This window comes from Salmo salar, chromosome ssa01 (assembly GCF_905237065.1).
Source record: "Salmo salar chromosome ssa01, Ssal_v3.1, whole genome shotgun sequence".
In the NCBI taxonomy this organism is placed as follows: Eukaryota; Metazoa; Chordata; class Actinopteri; order Salmoniformes; family Salmonidae; genus Salmo; species Salmo salar.
The window spans coordinates 38,686,363-38,710,185 of record NC_059442.1 but is presented as its reverse complement, the minus strand read 5'-3'; the positions used below and the strand labels follow the sequence as shown (position 1 = coordinate 38,710,185).

Sequence of the window (23,823 nt, the reverse complement as noted above, 5' to 3'; positions counted from 1 at the left end):
GAAGGTCATTGGCCTAGAGATGCATAACCAGAGGTTGAAGATTATAAACTGGGTAGTTTAGGTTCTGGATGCTGATTGGTTTACACAGCATTTGTTGTGTATCAGACAATATACCATAGGTATGACTCAACCTTACTGTTCTATTTATGTTGGTAACCAGTTTAATATAATTAAGGCACCTCAGGGGTTTGTGGTTTATGGCCAATATACCACAATTGAGGGCTGCTTCCAGTCACTCCACTTAGCATTTACCCAGGCAGCCCAATTCTGATATTTTGACCAATCACTAGTGGGAAAAAAATATCAGAATTAGATTGCCTGTGTAAATGCAGGCTAAAATCAAATTGATCCATCTCAGGTAATCCAAGCAAAATGCTTTTTCCCAACCTGGTAAAACAAGATGAGTACTGCTTGAATCTAGTGTAGGGCGTATCTACATACAGATATTTCTCCAGAAAATGTCAAAAATAACAGTAAGAGTTTAGCAGAGGTGGCTGCAGGACAACCCCCGGAGACAGATTTCTGTCTCTCATCAATGACCAGTATTGCACAAGGGAAATATTTTAAAACTTTTATTAGAAATGAGAGCTCTCATTATTTTACAAAGATACAATGGCTTTGCTCAGGGAATCGTAATACCTTCATCTAGGAATCCGTAGATCAACTTCGATTTAAAGAAGTACATTTTTTCACAATGAAATCAAGTCAAACAAACATTTTAAAATGTCCTGAATGCTTCCATTCTCTTCAGACTAATGCTGAAACTCACTGGTTCAGTATATACACTGTGTGCTAATGTTTTAATATACTGGTACAAAGATGAGGTTAAAAAGAATAAATCATTCATTACAGTTTGTGTAAAATGTATTTTTCAAATACATGGTTTTGGACAATCTGTACAAAAGAAACAAATCATAGGAAACCCCTGGGCTTAACATACATGCTTCTTGTGCAACTTTTAATTGGTCAGAACTCATGTTGAAAATACAATGTTTTAAATAACAAAATACAAGTACCAAGAAACAAAGTGAAGGCCACCAAATTATGGTGTTCCCAAAAAACAAATAGGGAAAAGCAAACATTAAGGGAAAGTAGTGGGCCCTATTGAAAATGGGGGAAACATACACAGTGTACAAAACATTAGGAACACCCGCTCTTTCCATGACAGACTGACCAGGTGAATCCAAATGAACGCTATGATCCCTTATTGATGTCACTTCAATCACTAAATCCACTTCAAGGGAAGGAGACAGGTTTTTAAATAAGGATTTTTAAGCCTTAAAATAGAGATATGGATTGTGTATGTGTGCCATTGAGGGTGAATGGGCAAGACAAAAAGAGTTAAGTGCCTTTGAACGGGGTATGGTAGTGTGTGTCAAGAACTGCAACGCTGCTGGGTTTTTTCACGCTCAACAGTTTCCCGTGCAAAAGGGGGTGCAACTCAATATTAGGAAGGTGTTCCTAATGTTTTGTACACAGTGTATCTACTGCATAGTAGCTCCCCAATTGAAACACAGTCAAAGTCAGCTTTTAGATGAGCACATTACATTATTTCAATATACTTTCCCATTGTCCAAACTGTGGAAGGTTCATGTCTCTATATTGTAAAAAATACAAAAGTCTCCACTAACAGAATAAATATATTTAACAAAGCAAACCATGACTTTATTTTACACAATTTCAGTTTGAGAAATCTTTCATTAAATAACTTCACTGCTGTGATATAGTTTCTGAAAATTTCCATACTAAAATAAAAACTCTGCAATTACATATAAAACGGCAAAATACACTCGCAAAGGAAATTAGTCCACTGAAATCATTTTCTCTTGTTCCACTATAAACCTTTTTTTAAATTACTTTCCTTAAAAATAACTAAAAAATAGTTTGCATAATTAATCTGTGCTGACACTGCAATAGTGGAAGACAACAGCTGCAGTTTTCAGTAAACTACATTCCCTTTCACAATTGAATTTCACACTTCCAAAATAGGGCACTCTGCTGTAACACTAGTACTTTGGCAGTTCTGATGGTGCAAGCGAACATAATTTACCTTCTTGCAAACCATGTCCAGCTGGTTAAGTGACCATTATTAACATAGGTAGGAACCCTTTACATTGTAGGTTACATACATTGCATTTGTCTGGTTCTGTCTGGGACATCATTGATTCATTACTGCATCCAGATTGGTCCCATTTGGGGAACCAGAGGAGGTTATATGTTTGTGGTTCTGACAGAGCGGTAGGAGAAAAGTGCCATGGACTGTTCAAGGATGGAGAGTCTGACGGTGTTTGGCTATATCTTGGGTTTGTAGTTTCCTTTACATTCAACTCACATGGAATCCATTTCCTGACGACTGCGATAGGTGGACTAAAATGACTACGAGGCAGGAAAGTGCAGGAAGTGGGAGTGGTGGACGGGATACGGTAGAAAGGATAAGGGGTAAAAGGAGACCGGGGGGGCAGTCGAGTGCTTTAGGCCGCTTGCTCCTATGTGTCAGTACGTGCGTGCGTCCCAAATGCCACCCCTATGCCATATATAGTAGACTACTTTTGACTAGGGTCTCTGGTCATTTGACATGGGCTTCTGGTCAAAAGATATTCCCTATATAGGGAATAGGGTGCCATTTCAGATGTACCCTGTGTCTCCAGGGAGGCAGCGGGATGCTGGGCTGGCAGGCAGAGATGGGCAGGGTGGTCGCCATGGGAGAGGAGGCGTGTCATCACCTACACTCGACAGCCACAGTGTTCTGAGTGGGCGAGGCAGAGGAGGGGCTCATCCCAGTGTCTGACGAGCCGGATGACGTTGACGCTGTGGTGTGGGACACTGGGAGGGAGGAGAGACTAGGTTAGACAGCTGTATCTGTCTTTCATACTCTACAAAGTATCGTGGTGAGCAAAGAGACCATGGAAACAAAGCAAACCATTACAATGAAAGCTATAGAGAGTAGTAAGAGGGAGACGAGGTTCGACAGCTGAATGTGTGCCAAAAACAGACTAAGGAAATATTCCAAGTAAAGCATTACAATACAGGATTACTGAGGATTAGAAGAACATTGAGTCTTCAGCGAAATCAGAGTTGAACGGAGGAAAAGCCATATTACCTTCTCTTTCCTTCTTCTTTAACCTCTTCCGCCTCCTGTCTATGGAGGCCACTTCAGACTTGAGTGACATGTAATACTTCCTTATATCCTGTAGTTTGTCTTGTAAGAAGGAAATCCTCTGAGCACTTGTCATGCTGTCCAGCTCATCTGCTCAGAGACAAAAGTTCTTATTGTAAAAGGTCAGAACAAACAAAAACAAACACACTGTGACCATTCAGCTATAAACCTATGCATGCTTTCAAAACCATTTCATTTACAACACTGAATATATTACATTTAAGAATATTCACAAAATTAAGGCTAAAATCCAAACTCCTAGGGCCAGTTTCCCGGACACAGATTAAGCCTAGTCATAATTATTATGTTTTGTCTGTCTGGGAAACCGGCCCCTGTTGTTATTCCTCATCCTCAACACCTGAGATCAGTGTGATAAGCTGATTAGGGATAAGTAGTTAGTTGAACTTACTGAGCTGGAAGGTCCACTTGTACGTGCGAGGGGAGGGGAAGGAGGACTGCTTGTCTTTGTGCTTATATTTCTCTAGCTCCTTACTGTTAGGAGAGACCAGCTTCTGGCTTCCTTTAGACATGGAGTGTTTCACTGGAGTCAGCTTACTAGAGGTGTCCATGACAGACAGGTCCTCACTGTCACTGCTGTGCCCTGTGGTCACACACATTTTAAAATACTTTATTTGAATCCACAAATCACATTACTGCCAAGACGGATTCAAACATTGGCACGTTTTTTTTTGGGGGGGGTGAGTTGGCAGCCTGCCATTAATGGAATTGAACAATGAAACTTACCTGCTCCGTTCTTATCAATTTTGGATGTTGTGCTTGGCCGTTTCTGGTTTCGCTTCTGCTTCTTTGCAGAAGAACTCATATGGCAGTCCATCAACCTTTTCTGACCTGATCATGAAAGGGAGAATATTGAGAATGTTTATTTCAGAGGGCAAAATCACTGTGCATTTCTCACAAAATGACCATTAACAGGTCTATCATAATCATTATTATTTTTTTACAAATACCTAAACACAACAATGCTGTAACGTTAGGAGATACGCATCCATCAAATTATTTGCCACGGATATAAAGTCATGCAAGTCATCGTTGCCATGTTGGAAAAATGGCAGAGAAAGGCAAGCGAGTTGTGACAGCAGCGAACAGCCTGCTCTGCCCCAAGTCAGTACAGTACCGAGTCTACTGCTGCCTGGCTGCTGTGCTTTGGAAGCATGCTGAAGTATGGACTGACTGCTGGGAGCATGTCTACAACTTCATCAGCAAGCTGTCAAACTACCAGAAATACACGCCATTCGTCAGTGCAGTGCCCAACAGCCATAGTTATCTAGCTAAAATTCCATCCCTGTGTCAGTGAAGCTAGCAAGAAGAAGACAGGTTATAACCTAAATCAGTTGATGAAATCACTGGCGACCGATATAAATTGCACATTTTGTGCAGGAATAGGACATGTCATTTTGTTCTTTACAATTTTCTCACTGTCTCAGTATATGCGTCTGTCTGCCCCAGTTTCACAGCGAGTGAGTCATGCACAAGACAGGTCGAAGGACACAATGCTCGCAAATAGATTTTTGGGATATTGGTAAGCGGCAGTTTGGACGTTGAGTGCGCATCGTCTCAATGCAGACTCGAGTGGTCGCTATCAAACACAACAGTAAGTGGCCACTCGATAAAAGGGCTTAGGAGTCAAGTGTTGGGTTTGAGATTCAGCCTATGACTGCGCTAGATAGAACTTCATTGTGACCAAACGCAATAGGACCATATTCTGCATTCTGAAATTATGACTTAAATCGTTTTAACAAAAACAAACAAAAATTGTTAATGTTAAGACAAATGTGCCCTTTGTCACATCCCTAAGATAGCCTATTCTATGCCATTCTTTGTGTGACCCACCTCTGTCCTTGGTGTCCCTCTCCTGTAGTGACATGCTGGAGTTGCTGGAGCTGGTGCTAGCTTCAAAGCAGTTTGAGTTGGCCAACTCGTTATCACCAAGCCCCTCCTGAGACTCCCCGGCTACACTGTCCACCTCGATGGGGACGTCGCTCTCACTCTTGGTGCTGTGGGACTCATCAGGGCTGGGGGCAGAGGTGGGGGAGAAGACCCGTGGAGGAGCAGCGCCCCCCGAGGACAGAGGGTTGTTGTGGGTCTGGTGGGAGGAGGCATTGGACGGAGGGGGAGCATGGACCTTCCCTTGACTCATCATCATTAGGAGGTCTTCTGCTAAGGTCTTGTCCTTCTCATCCAGGTCGTCCAGATCCACCTCGTGGCAGACCAGCGCCTCAGGACCGATCTGGGGCATCACCTCCTCCTCGACCCCCGAGGCTAGCTGCTCCGACCTGGGTCGACCTCCTGCTACACCTCCCTCTCCTAGACCTTGACACTGCACCTCCGGAGTGAGGGCGGGCATCTCTGTTTTAACCTCGGGCTCCGTTTTACCCTTAGCTGGTGTCAGGCGCTCCTCGCCTCTCTGTCCCCCCGCCTCCAGCCTCCATTCTGGCGAGTCGGCGGGCCGCCGGGCTGGCGACGCCATCTTGGTCATCTCTTCCCTCCTGTCCAGACGCACCTTCTTGTCCGGCGTCCTCTGCTCAGTGGCTTTACGCTTGGCCACACCTCGCTCCTCCCTGCAGATCTCCTCCTCCGTGGCTGAGTCTGTGTCCGAGTCCATGGTGGGAAGGTCAGGGATGCTGGGAATGTGCTCAGCAGGGAGACAATGAAGGACCACCATGGGCTCATCCTGCCTGTTCAGGGGGCGCGGGCAGGGAGACGACTCAGCCTCAGTGTAGTTGGGAGTGGTGGTGGTGATGATGGTGGGTGTTTCAGAGCCAGTGTCATTGTTGGTGTTCCTCTCTGGCTCACGAACGTTACTTCTACGTGCTGCTTTAGACCTGGGGGATTTCGGGGTAGGGGGGTCCTCCTCCTTGGTTCTGTCGGGTTCAGGGGTCATGGGGGGCACCTGGGGCTGCTCCTCAACTTTCTCCGGCTCCCTCCTCTCAGGGAGCGTGTCCTCCTGCTGCTCCTTCTCCTGAGGGCTGCTGGGGGGCTGGTCCTGGGCTGCGACCTGGGCTGCTGCGGCGGCCGCTGCCTCTGCCCTTCCTCTCTCCACCCGCCGGTCCTCCTCCTCCTCCTGCTTACGGGCCGTGGCGGGGTCCGTCCTCTCCGCCCACGCAGACTTCTTCTCAGGAGAATCCTCTGACTCACTGTCCTCTGACGAGTTCCCCGATTCTTCTACCAGAAGTAGAGAGGGGGGGACATTAAGGGTTAGCTTGCATCCATCAAAAGTCTAGGCTTCAGTCCTTAAAACAACAATTACTTCCCAAACACCAAGGGGCAGTTTCCCCAGACAGATTGATTTTGAGTCCATGACTAGAATTAATCTCCACTGAAAGGGCTTCATAGTCCAGGACTAAGTTTAATCGGTGTCTGGTAAAACCAGCCTCACGTGGCCAGAAACGCCCTCTAATCATTCTTAGATGTGGACTATCCTAGTTATCCTAATTAAACTAGTGACTATACTGCATCTGGAGGCATGTTGACCTACCATTGGAGGAAGAATCCCTGTCCGAGTCATACAACCCAGAGGTTCTTCTTGTGCGTCGGCGAGGGGTACCTGTTTACACAGACCGACAGACAAATCAAATCAATAGAGCTGCCACAATTCACTATTCTACATGACAGACAACGATATCAGTTCTATATAATAATACATTTCGGTCTGAACATTGTATAAGACTGCAGCCTGCTGAACGAGCTCCACGGTCTTACCCTCTCCATAATACTGATGATCGGTGCAGATTATGGTGAGGAGGAGATGGGAGAAAAGGAAGCCAGGGTTCAAGATGCACCCATGGTGTCATGTTACATGCTGGTACCTAAGTACAGGTGTCGGGTCTCTTACCCTCTCCGTTGGGCAGGGCTGATACATCAGATTTGCTCTTGCTGCTGGAGCGCCCCTCACTGCTGGGGGTCTTGGAGACGCTGCGGTTGGCGCTGGCGGGGGTGGTTCTAAGAAGAGGGCGACCTCGCTTCAAGCCACACAGCTTCCCCTGCTTGTCGTCCTCCTTCTCGCCTTCCTCTTTATTCTTCACTTTCTTTTTCTGTTTCTTTTTTGTTCCGCCCTTGTCGACAGGCCAGATTATCCGGTCTGCTTTGACCCACTCGTCATACCTAGAGGGGAAATGAAACCATTAACCCTATAGCTAGACCCACTCATTCATCTCTCAGATTATACACATACTGCTTGCACTAAGTAGCAAAATATTACATTGAAAGTCAGTCACTTCAAAAACAGATAAAGGTGGAAAAGTAATACTGAAAATACTGCTGCGATCAAGACAGCGAATTATAACATCCCTATCATCTCTTTCAGGTGGGTGAGAATGGAAGCATGTGTCCATGGGTTACCTGACGTTCCAGCCATAGTAGTGAACCAGGTAGAGGACATCTCCTCCATCATCATTCTCTGCCTTCTTGATGTTGGCCTCGTAGATCTTTTGGGTCTTCCCTCGACCGTACTTTACCTTCACCTTAATCCCTGTTACTGAGTCTTCAGAGTCTTCGTCCTCACCCCTGTCCACACACATACACACACATACACACACGGTTAAAGGCTGTCCCTGAGAGCCTTCAAATCTTACGGTGCCCATTCACAAAAATAAAGCTAGCTAACATCAAAAGCAGGTTATTAAACACTGCCAATACTGTGGTGTATTCACTAGGAACCAAACGGAGGGATTAAACTGAACTTTTGTAACTTTGTTGCAAAAAGTTCTCAGCTGCATAACGTTTTTCGACAGTTTTCTACAACGTGCACTAATGAATGCACACCTGCTTCAAAGTTTGTTCGACATAAATGGAGCAGCTGAGCTGACATCTGTCCACAAAGATATAAAAGCCCAGGGTTCTGATGAAAAGGAGTAGAACACATTGCTTTACCCTGATAGTGCAACTAAGTAGCTTGGCGTATGCAGATATCGCTCCGCCATTTCCTGATTGCTAAAAATCTTAGTTCACCTAAATTCAGTTTGTGACAAAATAAGCTAGTATAGTGTAGAGCCGTTATTACCAAACTGGGGTACGCCAAATAAAAATGTGATTCACATTAAAAATAAATGTATTTTATTCACATTTTCTAACAGTCCATTTATATTTTCCAACGGGGCTATACATTTGGATGAGGTCCCCCCCCCCGAGTAGCCTCGTTTCACTGCCAAAAATATAATTAAACCATCTAGTGTTCAGCTAAACACCACAATATCAAATAAAGGTAGCCTAATCAAATAATTAACATCCAATCACATTAACCTTTACTCTCTCACGGGAATTCCACTAATGTTCCGTATGTAGCTAAACGTAGCTGCTGCTCATGTTGGTGTCTGTACTGATTGCACAAAAGCCATGACGGGAGTGGTAACGCACGTGCAAGTAGTTGCTCCCGACGCTACTTGGGTCCACTGCAGCATCCACCGAGAGGCTCTTGCTGCCAAGACGTTTTGGACGCTACAGTGAAAATGGTTAACTTTGTTAAAGCAAGGCCCCTGAACTCTTGTGTATTTTCTGCACTATGCAATGATATGGGCAGCGCTGGTTATCAAGGCGCAAAGTATTGACATGTTTTTTTTAAATTGAGAGACGAGCTTAAAGTTCTTTACTGACCATAATTTTCACTTGTCTGAACGCTTGCATGATGATGAGTTTCTCACACGACTGGCCTATCTGGGTGATGTTTTTTTCTCGCCTGAATGATCTGAATCTAGGATTACAGGGACTCTCCGCAACTATATTCAATGTGCGGGACAAAATTGAGGCTATGCTTTAAGAAGTTGGAGCTCTTCTCGGTCTGCATTAACAAGGACAACACACAGGTCTTTCCATCATAGTATGAATTTTTTTGTGTGCAAATAAACTCAAGTTTACGGACAATGTCAAATGTGATATAGCGATGCACCTGAGTGAGTTGGGTTCGCAATTACGCAGGTACTTTCCCGAAACGGATGACACAAACTGGATTCGTTCTCTCTTTCATGCCCTGCCTCCAGTCCACTTACCGATACCTGAACAAGAGAGCCTCATCGAAATTGCAACAAGCGGTTCTGTGAAAATTTAATTTAATCCGAAACTACTGCCAGATTTCTGGATTGGGCTGCGCTCAGAGTATCCTGCCTTGGCAAATTGCGCTGTTAAGACACTGATGCCCTTTGCAAACATGTACCTATGTGAGAGTGGATTCTCGGCCCTCACTAGCATGAAAACTAAATACAGGCACACTGTGTGTGAAATTATTTAAGAGACTCTCCAATACAACCAAACATTGCAGAGTTATGTGCATCCTTTCAAGCACACCATTCTCATTAACCTGTGGTGAGTTATTCACAATTTGATGAACAAATAAGGTTTAATATGTAAGATGGTTAAATAAAGAGCAAAATGATTGATTATTATTTGTGCTCTGTCACTTCCCACGAACCGGGTTGTGCCAAAAAACTCACACTCATTCTTATGTTTAAATAATGTATTGTAGAGTGTGAGTGTGTGTGTGTGTGTGTGTGTGGCAGGCTTACAATGATGGCAAAAAACAACATTTGGACTATAAAAAGTTTTGGAAACCACTGGTGTAGCGAATCATTGTACCATCTAAACCGCTGTGAAATATATTTTGCATAACAGAAGAGAAATAATTCAGCTGTGATGCTGGTTTTCCAAACTGAAGACGCAAAAACAAAAATACTTAAGTTGGCGCCCCCCTCGGGTTCGTGCCTGAGGGAGATCTTCGTGGGCTATACTCTGCCTTGTCTCAGGGTAGTAGGTTGGTGGTTGAAGATATCCCTCTAGTGGTGTGGGGTCTATACTCTGCCTTGTCTCAGGGTAGTAGGTTGGTGGTTGAAGATATCCCTCTAGTGGTGTGGGGGCTGTGCTTTGACAAAGTGGGTGGGGTTATATCCTGCCTGTTTGGCCTGGTCCGGGGGTATTGTCGGACAGGGCCACAGTGTCTCCCGACCCCTCCTGTCTCAGCCTCCAGTATTTATGCTGCAATAGTTTGTGTCTCGGGGGGCTAGGGTCAGTCTGTTATATCTGGAGTATTTCTCCTGTCTTATCCGGTGTCCTGTGTCAATTTAAGTATGCTCCCTCTCTCTCTCCCTGAGCCCTAGGACCATGCCTCAGGACTACCTGGCCTGATGACTCCTTGCTGTCCCCAGTCCACCTGGTCATGCTGCTTCTCAGTTTCAACTGTTCTGCCTGCGGCTATGGAACCCTGACCTGTTCACTGGACGTACTACCTTGTCCCGGACCTGCTGTTTTGGACTCGCTCTCTACCGCACCTGCTGTCTAACTCTGAATGATCGGCTACGAAAAGCCAAGTGACATTTACTCCTGAGGCGCTGACCAGTTGCACCCTCTACAACCACTGTGATTATTATTATCTGACCCTGCTGGTCATCTATGAACATCTTGGCCATTTTCTGTTATAATCTCCAGAAGAGGACTGGCCACCCCTCAGAGCCTGGTTCCTCTCTAGGTTTCTTCCTAGGTTCTGGCCTTTCTAGGGAGTTTTTCCTAGCCACCGTGCTTCTACATCTGCATTGCTTGCTGTTTGGGGTTTTAGGCTGGGTTTCTGTACAGCACTTTGTGACATCGGCTGATGTAAAAAGGGCATTATAAATACATTTGATTGATTGATGAACAAGAAGCATAGAAATCGCACACATAGAATAGGTCTACCGCTTCTTAGACTTGCTTTCAAATAGAATGATAGAAATGTGAGTTATAGATCTATGTGAAATTGGTCAAGTCCCCCAGAAAGTTACACATTGCCACTTTAAGGGTTTTCTACAGACCCCCGTTCCGTGATCTAACAAAAGAGTCCTAAAAAATACCTTTGGGCTCACTGTAGAGCCATCCGAACAAGGCCCTCAAACTCAGCGAAGAAGCTCTTCAGTCAGTACTACAAGCACCACTCCAATTTCACATGATAGAAATGGGTCGTATTCATTAGTTCACACCGTAGCAAACCGTTTTACAACGAAAATGTGAGTTTCTTATTGGACAAGTTCAGATAAACCCTCCACGTTTCAGTCAGTTTGCTTCCTAGTAAATATGACCATTAGCTCTGCACGTTACAGCAACAAAAGAAATCTGCAGCACTGCCATCCAATAGGAAACCAACCCTGAAACATGACATCACAAAACTTCAGCAAGTATGTGAAACCACACGTTGATTGTAATCACATTCCTCCCGTTTGTGTGTTACACAATTCATGACATTCTAGTCGGTTCAATGGCCACACATCCTGACATGTACAAAATAGAGGAACTTGAGAAGATTAACATTTGGCAGCTAATAGACTTGATGCCCTGAGGTGACATTCAATTATTACATCATCTTGAACATTCCATGAATTCTATCACCATTTATTTTACACCGACAGTTCATTAACATTCAACTGTACCTTTCTCCGACTCTCCTCTCGCCGTCTTCCTCATCCTCCAACTCCTCCTCCTCCTCCTCTTCGTCCTCAGACTCTTTATCGGACTCCTCCAGGCGTTGGCTGCGTCTGTTCCCCGGGGTGTCCCCTCCATCTGACCTGCTGCCGTCTCTCGGACCTCCAGTCTCCTCTCCGCTGGTCTCCCCCACACCACTCTGCTCCTCCTTCTCTTTGATCTTCTCCAGCTTTGAGGGCTCCTTCACCTCAGCTTTGACCGGGGTCACAGTGCACCGTCTCCTCCCCTGAGATAAAGAAGAAAGTAAAGTGATTAGTGTCTGTGGAGGTGGAACCCTAGGCTGCCTGCAGCAAAACTACCTACAGCTCCGTCTCAAATGTATTTCCTCTATTCCTCGCATCCTCCCTCCGGCTCCTTCTCAAAACGCATTGAAAGAAGATCCGAGGGAAGGAACAGTAGAAAGCCATCTCAATGAAAGAGAACCAACACTGGTCACGCTGACTGACCATGAAACTGAACAGGATTTCAATCTAACAGAGTCCAAAATTGAATTGTCTTCAGTGTCATGTACAAATTACGCCAAAAAAATGTAAATAAACAACTCTTACTAACCCTGGGAGAGGAGACATCTTTGTCGCTCTCGCTCCCCGACTCTGCCTCCTCCTGGGCAGGCTTGTCCTCCATGGCCGCAGCAGACTCAGTTTTGACGGATGGTGTTGGGCCCTGGCACTCCTTCACCTCAGAGATCTGGGCAGCCTTCTCTTCTGTCTGGGACTGGGAGGCTGGCGGATCCTCGCTGTGGTGGATGGTCCTGAAGACGATGCAGGCTGAGCGACAGTACTCCTCGAAGCCATACAGGTACCTACACACACACACAATGTATTAGCACTCCCTCAGGCACAGTAGACATCACTCACAACACTTAGAAACAATCTTGGTGCATAAAAACAGAAATATCAATCAAATCTATTTATAAAGCCTTTTTTACAGCGACATATTTCACAAGTGCTTTACAGTAATCTGGCCTAAAATACAGTTTGAAGCACAGAAAATGACTCAACAGCTTCAAAAGAAAGAACCATCTGGTAAAGACCGTTTGTAAGTCTGAGTGAAGTGATCAAACACCTACTTTCTATAGGCAGTCTTCACATTGTAGGAGGCAGCAGAGTTTAGGACGGGAATGCCAAGGTCTATGTAGATTTGTTTCCACACAGATCCACTTTCAATCTGCAAAAAAACACCATCACAATAACCATTCATGTAGGCTACGCTTTATCAAGAATATATTCAACAAAAGAAAGAGGTACTGAGACAAAACGCTACCAACATCACTTGATCGAGCGAGTCCAAATTATTAAGTCGTTTTTGCAGGCCTGTTTTCTTTGCCCTCATAGCAGCCGATGTGCAAAACACCAGCCAGACAGACACCCCTTGACCTTGACAGTCCACTAAAAACCTACACGCTGCAATTTTGCTTACAGAGACGCAGGAGAGGCAAGGCAAAGCTGGAGAGAACAGGTTGTTCACATTAGACGACGAGACCAGACAGTCTGCCTGCCGCTGCAGTGAAGAGGGAGGGAGAGAGAGCAAGCTGTAGAGATGATGCACTCACTTTGTCACAGCCCCCCTGGTGGTAGACTAGCCTGAAGAGCTTGAAGAGGTTCAGATCCTTGTAGCCGAGCACAGGAGGCTTGTTAATTGGCGTCCCTGAGGAGGAAAGGATGAGAAGAGCAGAGGGACGTTACACAGAGGAAAAGTAGCCACATTTTAGGGCATTGAAAAATCACAGGAGGATCCTTTTATTTCATGGGTTGTCGTTGAATGAGTGATTAGAATACATTGTGTTACAAAGACCTGCAGTGAAATCAAATGAAAGATGGATGGGCAATTCAGAGCCAGGCCAGGCAGTGTGTGCGTGCACTAAAGTGTTGTGTTCAGTAAAAGTCATATGAAAGATCACCAATTATTTCCCATTCTTCTCCCTGACGTGTGCACTGATTCACTCTCTCAAGGATGTAAAAGCACTGGATAGGTGTGGAGAGTGTCCACCATATTTCTTACATCAATCCAATGGTTTCAAACTCTTGTGGGTTAGTGAGTGAGGTAATGCACAATTCAGGGCTGCATCCCAAAATGGTACCCTATTCCCTATATAGTCCCTGGTCAAAAGTAGGGCACTATATAGGGAATAGGATGCCATTTGGGACGTAGACAAGCTGGAAGATAAATGGGACAGGGCTGAAGGCTCACCTCGATCCTCCATGAACTTATACAGCTGCTGCAGGAAGTGATCTCTCTCCTCTGGGTCTGCCTCATCCTCAGGCTGCAGGAAACATACACCTTGGTTATATAGGCAAATTAGACATGAACTGACAATTACTTATAATAGCCATTATCCTTCATTGAGTGTGCTGCTAATTTGACACGGTCTCGACAAAAACACACTTGAGTCAAAATATCAACGCAACTAACTTGGTAAAAAAGGTTACTTTTTTTTAATGATAAAGACAAAAACCTTAGTCAGAATCTCTACTGACTAGTCTAGCAGAGTACACAAGGTGACATGCAAGCCATCAGTCTTGACACAACTAATTCATTCTTGTAGCGTTAGCAATGCTACTAGAGCAGAGGAAGATTTCCATGTATGCCAAGGCCAGTAGTCAGTCAGGTGCTGAGATTATTTTGAGCTCACGCTTTGCCTCTGAAGTCGTTGCACATTCTGTTACTTGTCAAGCCAAGTCACTTGGGCAAAACAACTTACTGTAGGTTAAATTCAAGGACAGATTTAATGGTTAAATATATTTAACACTCACTCATCCGATAGCCAAGAGAAACATGTCATCATAACTTCCGATGAGTTTGCGAAACCATTCTCAGAGAATCATATTGTACGGTGTGTTACCTATTCACAGCATCCATGGCCATAGATATGGCTCCCTATGTACAGTGCCTTCAGAAAGTATTCAGACCCCTGGACTCTCTCCACATTTTGTTACGTTGCAGACGTAATTATAAATGAAAAAAAAATAAAAACATTTCAAAGTCCTAAGAAATCGACACACAATACCCCATAATTACAAAGCGAAGAGAGTTTACATTTTTGCAAAAACCAAGCCATGAGGTCGAAGGAATTGTCCGTAGAGCACCGAGACAGGATTGTCTCAACACAATCCTCTCTCGGTGCTCCCCCTTCTAGGGAAGGGTACCAAAATATTTCTGCAGCATTGAAGGTTCCCGAAAACACCATGGCTTCAATCATTCGTAAATGGAAGAAGTTTGGAACCACCACGACTCTTCCTAGAGCTGGCTGCCCCGCCAAACTGAGCAATTGTGGGAGAAAATCCTTGGTCGCGTATGTGACCAAGAACCCGATGGTCACTGACAGAACTCCAGAGTTTGTCTGTGGAGATGGGAGAACCTTCCAGAAGGACAACCAGCACTCCACCAAATCAGGCCTTTATGTTAGAGTGGCCAGACGGAATTCACTCCTCAGTATAAGGCACATGACAGCCCACTTGGAGTTTGCCAAAAGGCACCTAAGGAATCTGACCATGAGAAACAAGATTCGCTGGTGTGATGAAACCAACATTGAAGCGTCACATCTGGAGGAAACATGGCACCATCATGCTGTGGGGATGGTTTTCAGTGGCAGGGACTGGGAGGCTAGTCAGGATCGAGGCAAAGATGAACGGAGCAAAGCACAGAGAGATCCTTGTTGAAAACCTGCTCCGGAGTGCTCAGGACCTCAGACTGGGCCGAAGGTTCACCTTCCAACAGGACAACGACCCTAAGCACACAGCCAAGACAATGCAGGAGTGGTTTTGGGACAAGTCTCTGAATGTCCTTGAGTGGCCCAGCCAGACCCTGGACATGAACACAAACGAACATCTCTGGAGAGACCTGAAATTAGCTGTGTAACGACGCTCCCCATCCAACCTGACAGAGCTTGAGATGATCTGCAGAGAAGAATGGGAGAAACTCCCCAAATACAGGTGTACCAAGCTTGTAGCGTCATACCCAAGAAGACACGAGGCTGTAATCGCTGCCAAAGGTGCTTCAACAAAGTACTGAGTAAAGGGTCTGAATACTTATGTAAATGTGATATTTTATAGTTTTTATTTTATTTCTAAAAACCTGTTTTTGCTTTGTCTTTATGGGATATTGTGTGTAGATTGATGAGGGAAAAATTATAATCCATATAAAATGTGGAAAAAGTCAAGAGGTCTGAATACTTTCCTGAATGCACTGTACATATATTACTAAACAGATACTGTCACAGTACACTGAAGTCTAAAATGGAGGAACTAGAAAGAAAAATCAACAATGTCCATGCCATTGTAATCTATGTAGGCTGTGATATGTAATGTGTGAATTATACCTTGACTGACAAAGTGCCCCAGACACAAGCAAATACACAGTGAAGTGAACCAATTTCACTCATGAGAAGCAAAGCCTTTATGACAAGCAGCAGAGGTAGAAAGAACTCGAGTCAGGAGCCTCCACTGGCCCTCAGCCAATCCCCACAGCCCCTCTCTAAAACGATAGGAAGTAGCTGCCAGTTACTATGGGAACAGTGTCTGAAACCACACGAATGGCCATTTGTCCCAAACTCTGGGAGCAGAAAGAACCATTGTTGTTCCGGAGGAAGGGGCTTTCCCACACACTGGGACTAAGTCCAAAATGGCACCCTATTCCCTATGGGCCCTGGTCAAAAGTAGTACACTAAGAGGGAATAGGGTGCCATTTGGGACGCAATCAGGGTCTATTGGGAGTCTGGCTCAATCAATTTTGGCTCAGTAGCCACAAGATGTCAGAAAGGCAATGCAATGAATGCATGGTGCCAAGCCAACTTTATTCTCAAAGCAGGTGAGGTCACTACAATACACAGCTGGGTTTACATTACTGAGAGCCGGCCCTCAGATAAAGCTTATCACGACAAAATGAATATGCAGCAAAGAGAGTGATAACTTCCTTTCTCTCTCCATAAATTAGTAGCTATTCAAGCAGGTTGTAATGGTCATTGTTAGTAGAGTATAACACAGGTCAGTAAACAGTCAAAACACTGGATAAGCTACTGCCTTGTCAAAACTGATAGAAAGACTTCATTTATGAATATAAAAAGGCTCTGGCCTAATCATCACCTAAAAGGAAAGTGACTTACTTGTAGTCTTAAAATAACCCTCCAGACTAAAACCATGTTCTTCTTACCTCATCATTGGTATCTTCCTTCTCCTCCTCCTCCTCCTCGTCCTCCTCCTTCTCCTCCTCTTGCTCCTCCTCATCGTCACTCTCCTTTCCTTCTGTGTCCTCCTCGTCACTGCTGGAGGATTCTAAAATCTCACTCATGTCCATCTTCCAACTGTCAGGAACTACCTTGGTCTTGAGGAAATGCACTGCCCCATCCAACCCTGAGAGTAGTCAGAAAAAGGGTACTTTCACACATAGTTCAAATCAGACGTAGATTATGTTACATTGTTGTTGTCTCCCCCCCCCATCTGGTCCAGTTGGTTTCACATTGCTAAATGTCCAAACAAAACCACGTCATTTGTTTATTAGAGAAAAATTATCATCAAGTTCAATCCGTCTAGGATTACCAAGAAGCATAACTTGTCGCAAACTTCATTACTTTCGCTTTGGTCTTCCAACAACATTCGGGAGGGAATAGCCGCTCTCACTGGGATGTGAATAGCCTATATCCCCGGTATAGCCTGGATGCGATCACAAAATGTTCCAGAGATAAAGTAATGGTACTACGTGCATTTTATGAAATGCACGCAGTCAAACAACCAATAATACTCCTTGGTTATTTTCCTGTTTGGTTCGGACTGCGTTCTCACCTGCAGCGAACCGCACCACGGTAAGAATGGAATCGGACTGAGACCACCCTTTTTGAGCGAACCACGGTGAGTTTAATGCGCAGTGTTCACACACACACCAGTCCAAACGAACCGTACTAAGGGTGGGAAATACGCCAGAGTTCGGAAAAACCGCTCCGACCCAATTTGGTGAAAGCCCCCTATGTAAAGAGTTAGGCCTACAGGTCAATTTCATCTCAATTCAGTTGAAATAAACATAATAACATTCGGTTTTGGAACTTACTGCAATTGTAAGTGTTGAGCCCTAGGTGAGCCATCCTTACCTTTCCTGGGTGAGAACTCAGGTTTAGAGATGCTGTCCATGTTCACTTCATGGATCTCCTTTCTTGCCACAGTGTGACTGAAAAACAACAAACATCTAAATGTGCATTCAGATTATTTTTTTTCAGAGTACCAATTCTGAGAAGACTGCAACAGCGATTTACATTATACATGTGTATTTACATTGCATGGCAGGGCAAACGTATACCAAGACATGTTTGTAAATGAACTGGGAATTCTTTAAAACTGTATTATGTAAAAGTAGGATGCACAACACTTACAATTTGGAGTCTGCAAATGATCTGACTAAACATTGGTCCTTCTTGACTGTCAAGTCATCATTGCAGCTGGGTGATATCACCTAGACAGAACCAATAAAGAACAGTTAGGAACAATCATACAACAAGGGCCAACGGTCTAGGAGGGTTTTTGACCATTTGCTCTCAATTTCACAAGGAGTTGTTTTTCAGGTGGTTGTATGAACAGAACTAACATCTCCATGACACTGCTCAATTAGCAGGTAGGACAAGTGTAGCTGAATGTGAAAGAGTTGTACAGATCAGGGACGTTTCAATCTAACTTGTCAATGGCTGCTATAAGGTCTAGGACCATTTAATTATACCATACATATTGAGAGAGCAAGAGAGAAAGTGAAAGAGAGCAGAGAAAGAAACAGCGTGTGTAACTGGGGCTGTGCAGGTTGTGACTCACCAGGGCCAGGTACCAGGATGTCCGCTCTGTCCCAGTCTGAACACTGGCCACTTTACCCATCAGGTCATCGTTTAGCCTCCTCCTGTCTTCATTGTCATCTTCACTGGAAGACGACTCCTTGTCATCGTCCGCACTGAGGAGTTGAACAAAAGGACTCCCCATCAGAACAAAATCGTTACAGGTCAGAAGCTATAGTCCGTCTCCATCAAAACATTTAGTCTCAGTCAAAAGCTTCGACAGAGCTCTATAGAAGCTCAACGCTGTATCAATCACAAAGGCCTATATATCTTGCTATGTTGTTGTATATAAATGACCATGTCTGAATGTATGCAGGCAGAGCATTTAAAGAAGCATGCTTGCTATAGATTAAAATCATACTGGTAAATGTAAGAGGTAATGCTTGTTAAGTCATAAAACCGTATCTAAAGGAAAGAACGGTGTGGTTCCCTATAGCCAAAAGTAAAAGAACGGTCAACTTACTGAGCCTGAGATGACCTCCTCCCTCCGCGGTTTCCCTTCTTCCCGATGACGGGGGTCCCAAAGTGCTCTGGGTTGGTTAGGGGCAGTTGGTCCAACGTCTAGATGTGAGGGAGAGGTGAAAGGAGAGGGCTTAATCAATATGTTAACGTGTAACATAACGGAGAGGCCAGCAAATCAAATGGCTAAGAAAAGAGTCAGGTCAGAATAGTAGTCCCTTTACCTCGCTCTCAGCAAAATGTCTTTCTCCCTTCAGACACAGTGACGTCCTGCGGAGTGTCTTCTCATCCCCATCGTCAAACACTGGAACACATGAAAAACAGCGCCCCATGCAAAAGTTTAAAAAAAACGGCACCCCTTGCAAAAGTCACACCAAAATATGAGACTTCCTAAGGACTTTATATAGACAAATAGTTATTAACCATTAGGCAAGTTGAGAGAAAAATGGGGAAAATGCAACCAACAAAGACGTACAGTGTGTACGTTAACATTAACTGAAGAGCAGGCATTGTATATTAGTTTGGGTGTTGTTGCTGTACTTGCCCACTGTGTACCAACTGGCGTCTGTGAGTTTGTTGATGGTTGCCTCACTGCAGATCCCCTCTGCACTCTTCACCTCCACTGTGGAGCCCACCTGCAAAAGGAAACAAAGGGATGAGACTGAAACACCTCATACGTTCTGCTCTTTTACTCCCATTTCAACAAGAACTCAAAACGGCAAAAGTTAAGAGACTTCCCCTAAATAAAGAACAATGTGCCTGAGCAGAGCGAAAGCCTAACGCATATGTTCAAACAATGAAAAGTGAACCACACAGGGCTTCGAAAACATCAAGAAAGAAAAACTGAGGCCATTTTGAACCGTCGGGGAACTTTGAATGTGTAACACTTGCAGTGCCATTGATGTTGAAAAACAGGTGATCAGCATGCTTTGCCAGAGCATTAGTCACATGACCATTACAATTAGGCAATATACATAAGCTTAACGTCAACAATACCCAATATGTACCAACTGTCCCCGTTCTACTCCTGTCACAAGCACAGCACCATTGTTGTATCCGACAGATCAGCTCTTAGAATCATGTGATTAACAGATTATTTATTCTGAGAACCAAAAGGACACTGAGGGCCTAACTAATATTTTCCTTATCTTCCTGTGACAAGTTTGGTGGTGCCAGTTAGTTCCAACTTACCCTTAACGGTCCTTTCACTTGATCATCTTGAACAACTTGCGAGGTGGTGTCTCCTTTGACCATCACCTAGGGAGAGAGACAAAGAAATAGAATGAATGAGATAAGAAGTTCAGTCAAGGTGAAATAATTCAGTTGTGTAACAGACAAAACTCTTCCCTTCCTGACCTGTCCCCAAGGGACTTTAGATGAACTCCTGTATTCAGGGGCTACACATGGCAGTGCTGGAAGACAACGATACGGTAGTAGGTTTGTGCTTATAGTATTAACAGGGAATGGTGCCTTCACTTGCAAACTCACTGTTTCCTCATTGTTCACATAAGTTTTTATTTATTTAACTAGGCAAGTCAGTTAAGAACAAATTCTTATTTCAAATGACAGCCTATGTTTAATGTGGAAAAAGTTCAATGGGGCTTCCTACCATGTCCCATGAAACAATCAGTCAAGGGAACTCTGACCTTGTGACAATCATAATGGAAGTGGCAAAGCAAAGGAGAATAATGGAGAATACAGGAGGTCAGGTCACAATGTTGCTACCTGGTGATTGGTGGGGGATCATCTGGTCTTGAAACAATAACCATCATCAACCAGAAGCAGGTTCACCAACTCCACATTTTCACAATGGGTTTTGAATACAAAAGTACATATTAACTTAAATTCCTAGTCCTATCCATAGCTCAAAAACATACAAAACAAGACTTGACTAATCCAAGCATTTTCAGTCCCCATTTAATGTACATTCATGTGTATTACCAAATGTTGAAACCAACAGATTAGGTTAGTAATTGAATACAAACTACCTGCTGATTAACAGCAGAATATACAAACATTCCAGTATCGCCTGTGTTTATTGTTGTGTTATGATTATGTCATGACTAAATTAACTTTTTTTGGAGTGTGTACCTGGTACTATGTAGGCTGTTACAGACTACCTAATGCTTTATAAAACAAACTGAGGAAAACTGTTCATAGAACAAGTCTCTACTTGAAAGATGCCACTGGCAGACACTAATATCTAGATTAGAGAGAAGGGGTTCTTTTGCAGCAAAACTGTCACCCGAAACTGGACAATCAGCTTGTCTATATAAAACAACATATTGTTATATGTGGACATCAACATTTGCTGACACAACGGACCATTCCACTTACTACCTTGTTTGATTAGTGTCATTGTCCCAAATGACACACGACCTATATAATGCACTACTTTTGACCACAACCCTATGGGTCCTGGTCAGAAGTAGTGCACTAGAAAAGGTAATAGGCTGCCATTTGGGGTGGAGCCATTGTTGTGTGGTGCTCTTACCTTAACCTTCACCATCCGTTTAACAGTCTTGATTTTTGCCTCACAGAAGGCACCTCTGTATTTGGCACTGACCTCCGTCCCCACGGTCAGGTAGGCAGGCTCGTTTGCTGCCTGTGAGAAAAACAGACACGCCATAACATGCATCATTGTACTTACTTCGGAACAAAACAGTTAGGCCACTATTTAATGAAATGTCCATGAAGCATGAACTTGTAACACCGATCAAATGCCACAAACATGAAGTTGCATTCGCATTTTTCATCTAAACATCTTGTTCAGGAAAAGGTGGTGGTGACGCCTAGATTAAAACGTGAGAACATTTAAATTAATTGTGAAACATATGCCTGACATTCTGACACATTCAAGTTGATATGTTGTTGCCAACCATATACAGTTGACCCTGTCTCTTTTTTGCAAGCTCAGTGAAAGAGGCGTCGGCTTCACTCCTGTTTTCAACTGAGGTTAGCCAAGTGACTTACCTTCATCGTAGAGACTATATGAGGGAGTCCAGCTCGATTGGTTTTGATTGCTGTAAAACAATATAGTAATAGCAGATTATTAAAGACGTGTCAGAATAGCTATAAATTGGGACAATGAATAAATATACTAGCTAACAAACTAGCTAGCTACTTAACGCATTCTTTTCAAGCTCGATGCAGCCGCCCCCTCCCTCCAGATTTACAAAAATGTGTAGGTAGCTAGTTTTAACTGTATGCTGATTGTTAAAATAGACCTCAAATAATTAGTCGGAAGCTTTTTAAAAAGAGGACGTTGCACATAGACAAGAAGAATAATGCGTGTTTCTTCCCGCTTGCCTCGCAATCTGACTGTGTGTGTCACGTCGCCATCATAGCTCGCCGTGCTGCACCATGTCAGGCTGGGGGTTCATTCCAAACTGCTTGAAATAACGTTACAAACAACATCTGTTTCTAAAATGTGTGCCACACAGTCATCTTAAACAAGGTTGTTTCAGTAAAACGGAAAATATAAAAATATCGTCAGTCTTTGTGAAAATAAGGAAAGACAGAATATTTCTCTCAACTCGGGAGCTAAATTTAGCTACCTAGCTAGCTAACTTCACCATACTAAGGTTAGCTAGCTAAGAACAGTTTATCGATATGGCGATTTAAACCGCCTTGCTAGTCCTTGAGTTTGTCAGCTAGCTAGTTCCGGCATAACATTTCAAACGGTGGTTCTCTTTTGGATAAACGAGAAGCAGGTAGTTCACGACGATAAAACAAAAAGTATCAGGACAACAATTATTTATTTATTATACAGTTTCACAAAAGGCGCATACATTTCTTCACTGCAAAAACAAGCCGACTGGTCACTGCCATTCAATTCCTTACGGTCTAATCTGGCAAGACAAAATAAAGAGACATTGAGCTAAGTGTCCTCCGTATTTAACAAAACGGGTGTCACCTTGATCTAAATAGCTTGAACTGTTTGTAATTCATTTGAGAGGAATATTAGCTAATATTTTTTTATACTTACTGCAACGACCCGACTGCTCACCACTTGCTAGAGTTGCAAAGCAATACACGAAGAATAAGCTTGATCCGAAGCTGTGTTTCTCGAAATCAGATTGGCTGCCATGACAGTGGTGGTCAAATCGCAGAAATGTGATTGGTCAACACATGCTTCAAATGCTATAGGACATAACTAATCTGTATTGATGGTTGGTAGAGATGAAATCGGCTCTTTGAGGGAAAAGTTGCCATTGGTCCTCATATACTTGACTTTTTTATCCTCCAGAACACCCCACTATGGAAATATGATTGGCTTTACTTATCTCTATCCAAGCCTTTCACTGGTTAGACATATTTTACCATGGACCGCCTATTTTCGACACTGGCTGGAAGCTTCCTTGTCACTCCTAAGGATGGAAATGGACTGTATGTGAAAACACGTGCCATTTCTACACACTCGTTGGATGGTGCTAGCCGTGACTCGTATTTGAACTAAGGAGTTACTAGCTATTTAGTCGTGTGCTGGGGATAGAATGCGATACGAGTTAAATACTCAAGATCGATTTGTTTGTGGTCGAGGGCAATGGCGCCGTGTACATGTTTGTAGGACGTCAGCGGGCAAGTTGGTTTACGTAACCGGAAACATGTGCAGGTAAAAGCGGTCCTCGCTATCCGGCTTTTTTGGGAAGTCCCTACCCCATTGAAGTTATTTTAAATGGTTAGACTTATGGCACATAGTTTCTAAACATACTGTATTGTCCTTCGTTATGGATAAGGTTAGGGTATGGACGTCCCAACGATCCCGGATAGCAATGACCAGAACAGCTAGTGAAGTGATTGCTGTCAAATCTTGTTTACTACTTACCTAAGGCCATAGCATAAATTTGTCCGAGACAGCACGGCATGTGTTCTTCATCAAATGTACAGATGAGATGAGCTCAATCAGATTCAAGACACTGTTATCGTCAGGTCTTCTGCATTGAGT

At 43.9% G+C, this 23,823-nt stretch overlaps 1 protein-coding gene across 1 annotated transcript; it reads right to left on the bottom strand.

Annotated features, from left to right (window-relative positions):
• Positions 1–557: 557 nt before the first annotated feature.
• Positions 558–22,963, bottom strand: arid4a (AT-rich interactive domain 4A). Its single transcript, XM_014194664.2, has 24 exons — positions 22,864–22,963; positions 21,849–21,898; positions 21,370–21,480; positions 20,067–20,132; positions 19,420–19,510; positions 19,100–19,179; positions 18,880–18,977; positions 18,400–18,532; positions 17,970–18,049; positions 17,691–17,767; positions 16,760–16,959; positions 13,802–13,874; positions 13,164–13,258; positions 12,681–12,778; positions 12,164–12,413; positions 11,560–11,837; positions 7,517–7,681; positions 7,011–7,279; positions 6,654–6,722; positions 5,009–6,340; positions 3,902–4,006; positions 3,567–3,758; positions 3,101–3,247; positions 558–2,823 (listed from the first exon to the last, which is right to left on the bottom strand). Exons 2-24 carry the CDS (start codon positions 21,852–21,854, stop codon positions 2,720–2,722), a joined length of 4,119 nt encoding a protein of 1,372 aa, XP_014050139.2. The 5' UTR covers positions 21,855–21,898; positions 22,864–22,963; the 3' UTR covers positions 558–2,719.
• Between the last annotated feature and the right edge of the window lie 860 nt (positions 22,964–23,823).

Coding starts and splice junctions, on each gene's coding strand:
- arid4a (XM_014194664.2), bottom strand. Junction 19,180..19,419: donor CGCCAGTTGGTACACAGTGG/GCAAGTACAGCA, acceptor CATGTGTTCCAG/TGTTTGACGATGGGGATGAG. Junction 7,280..7,516: donor TACTATGGCTGGAACGTCAG/GTAACCCATGGA, acceptor TTTCCCCTCTAG/GTATGACGAGTGGGTCAAAG.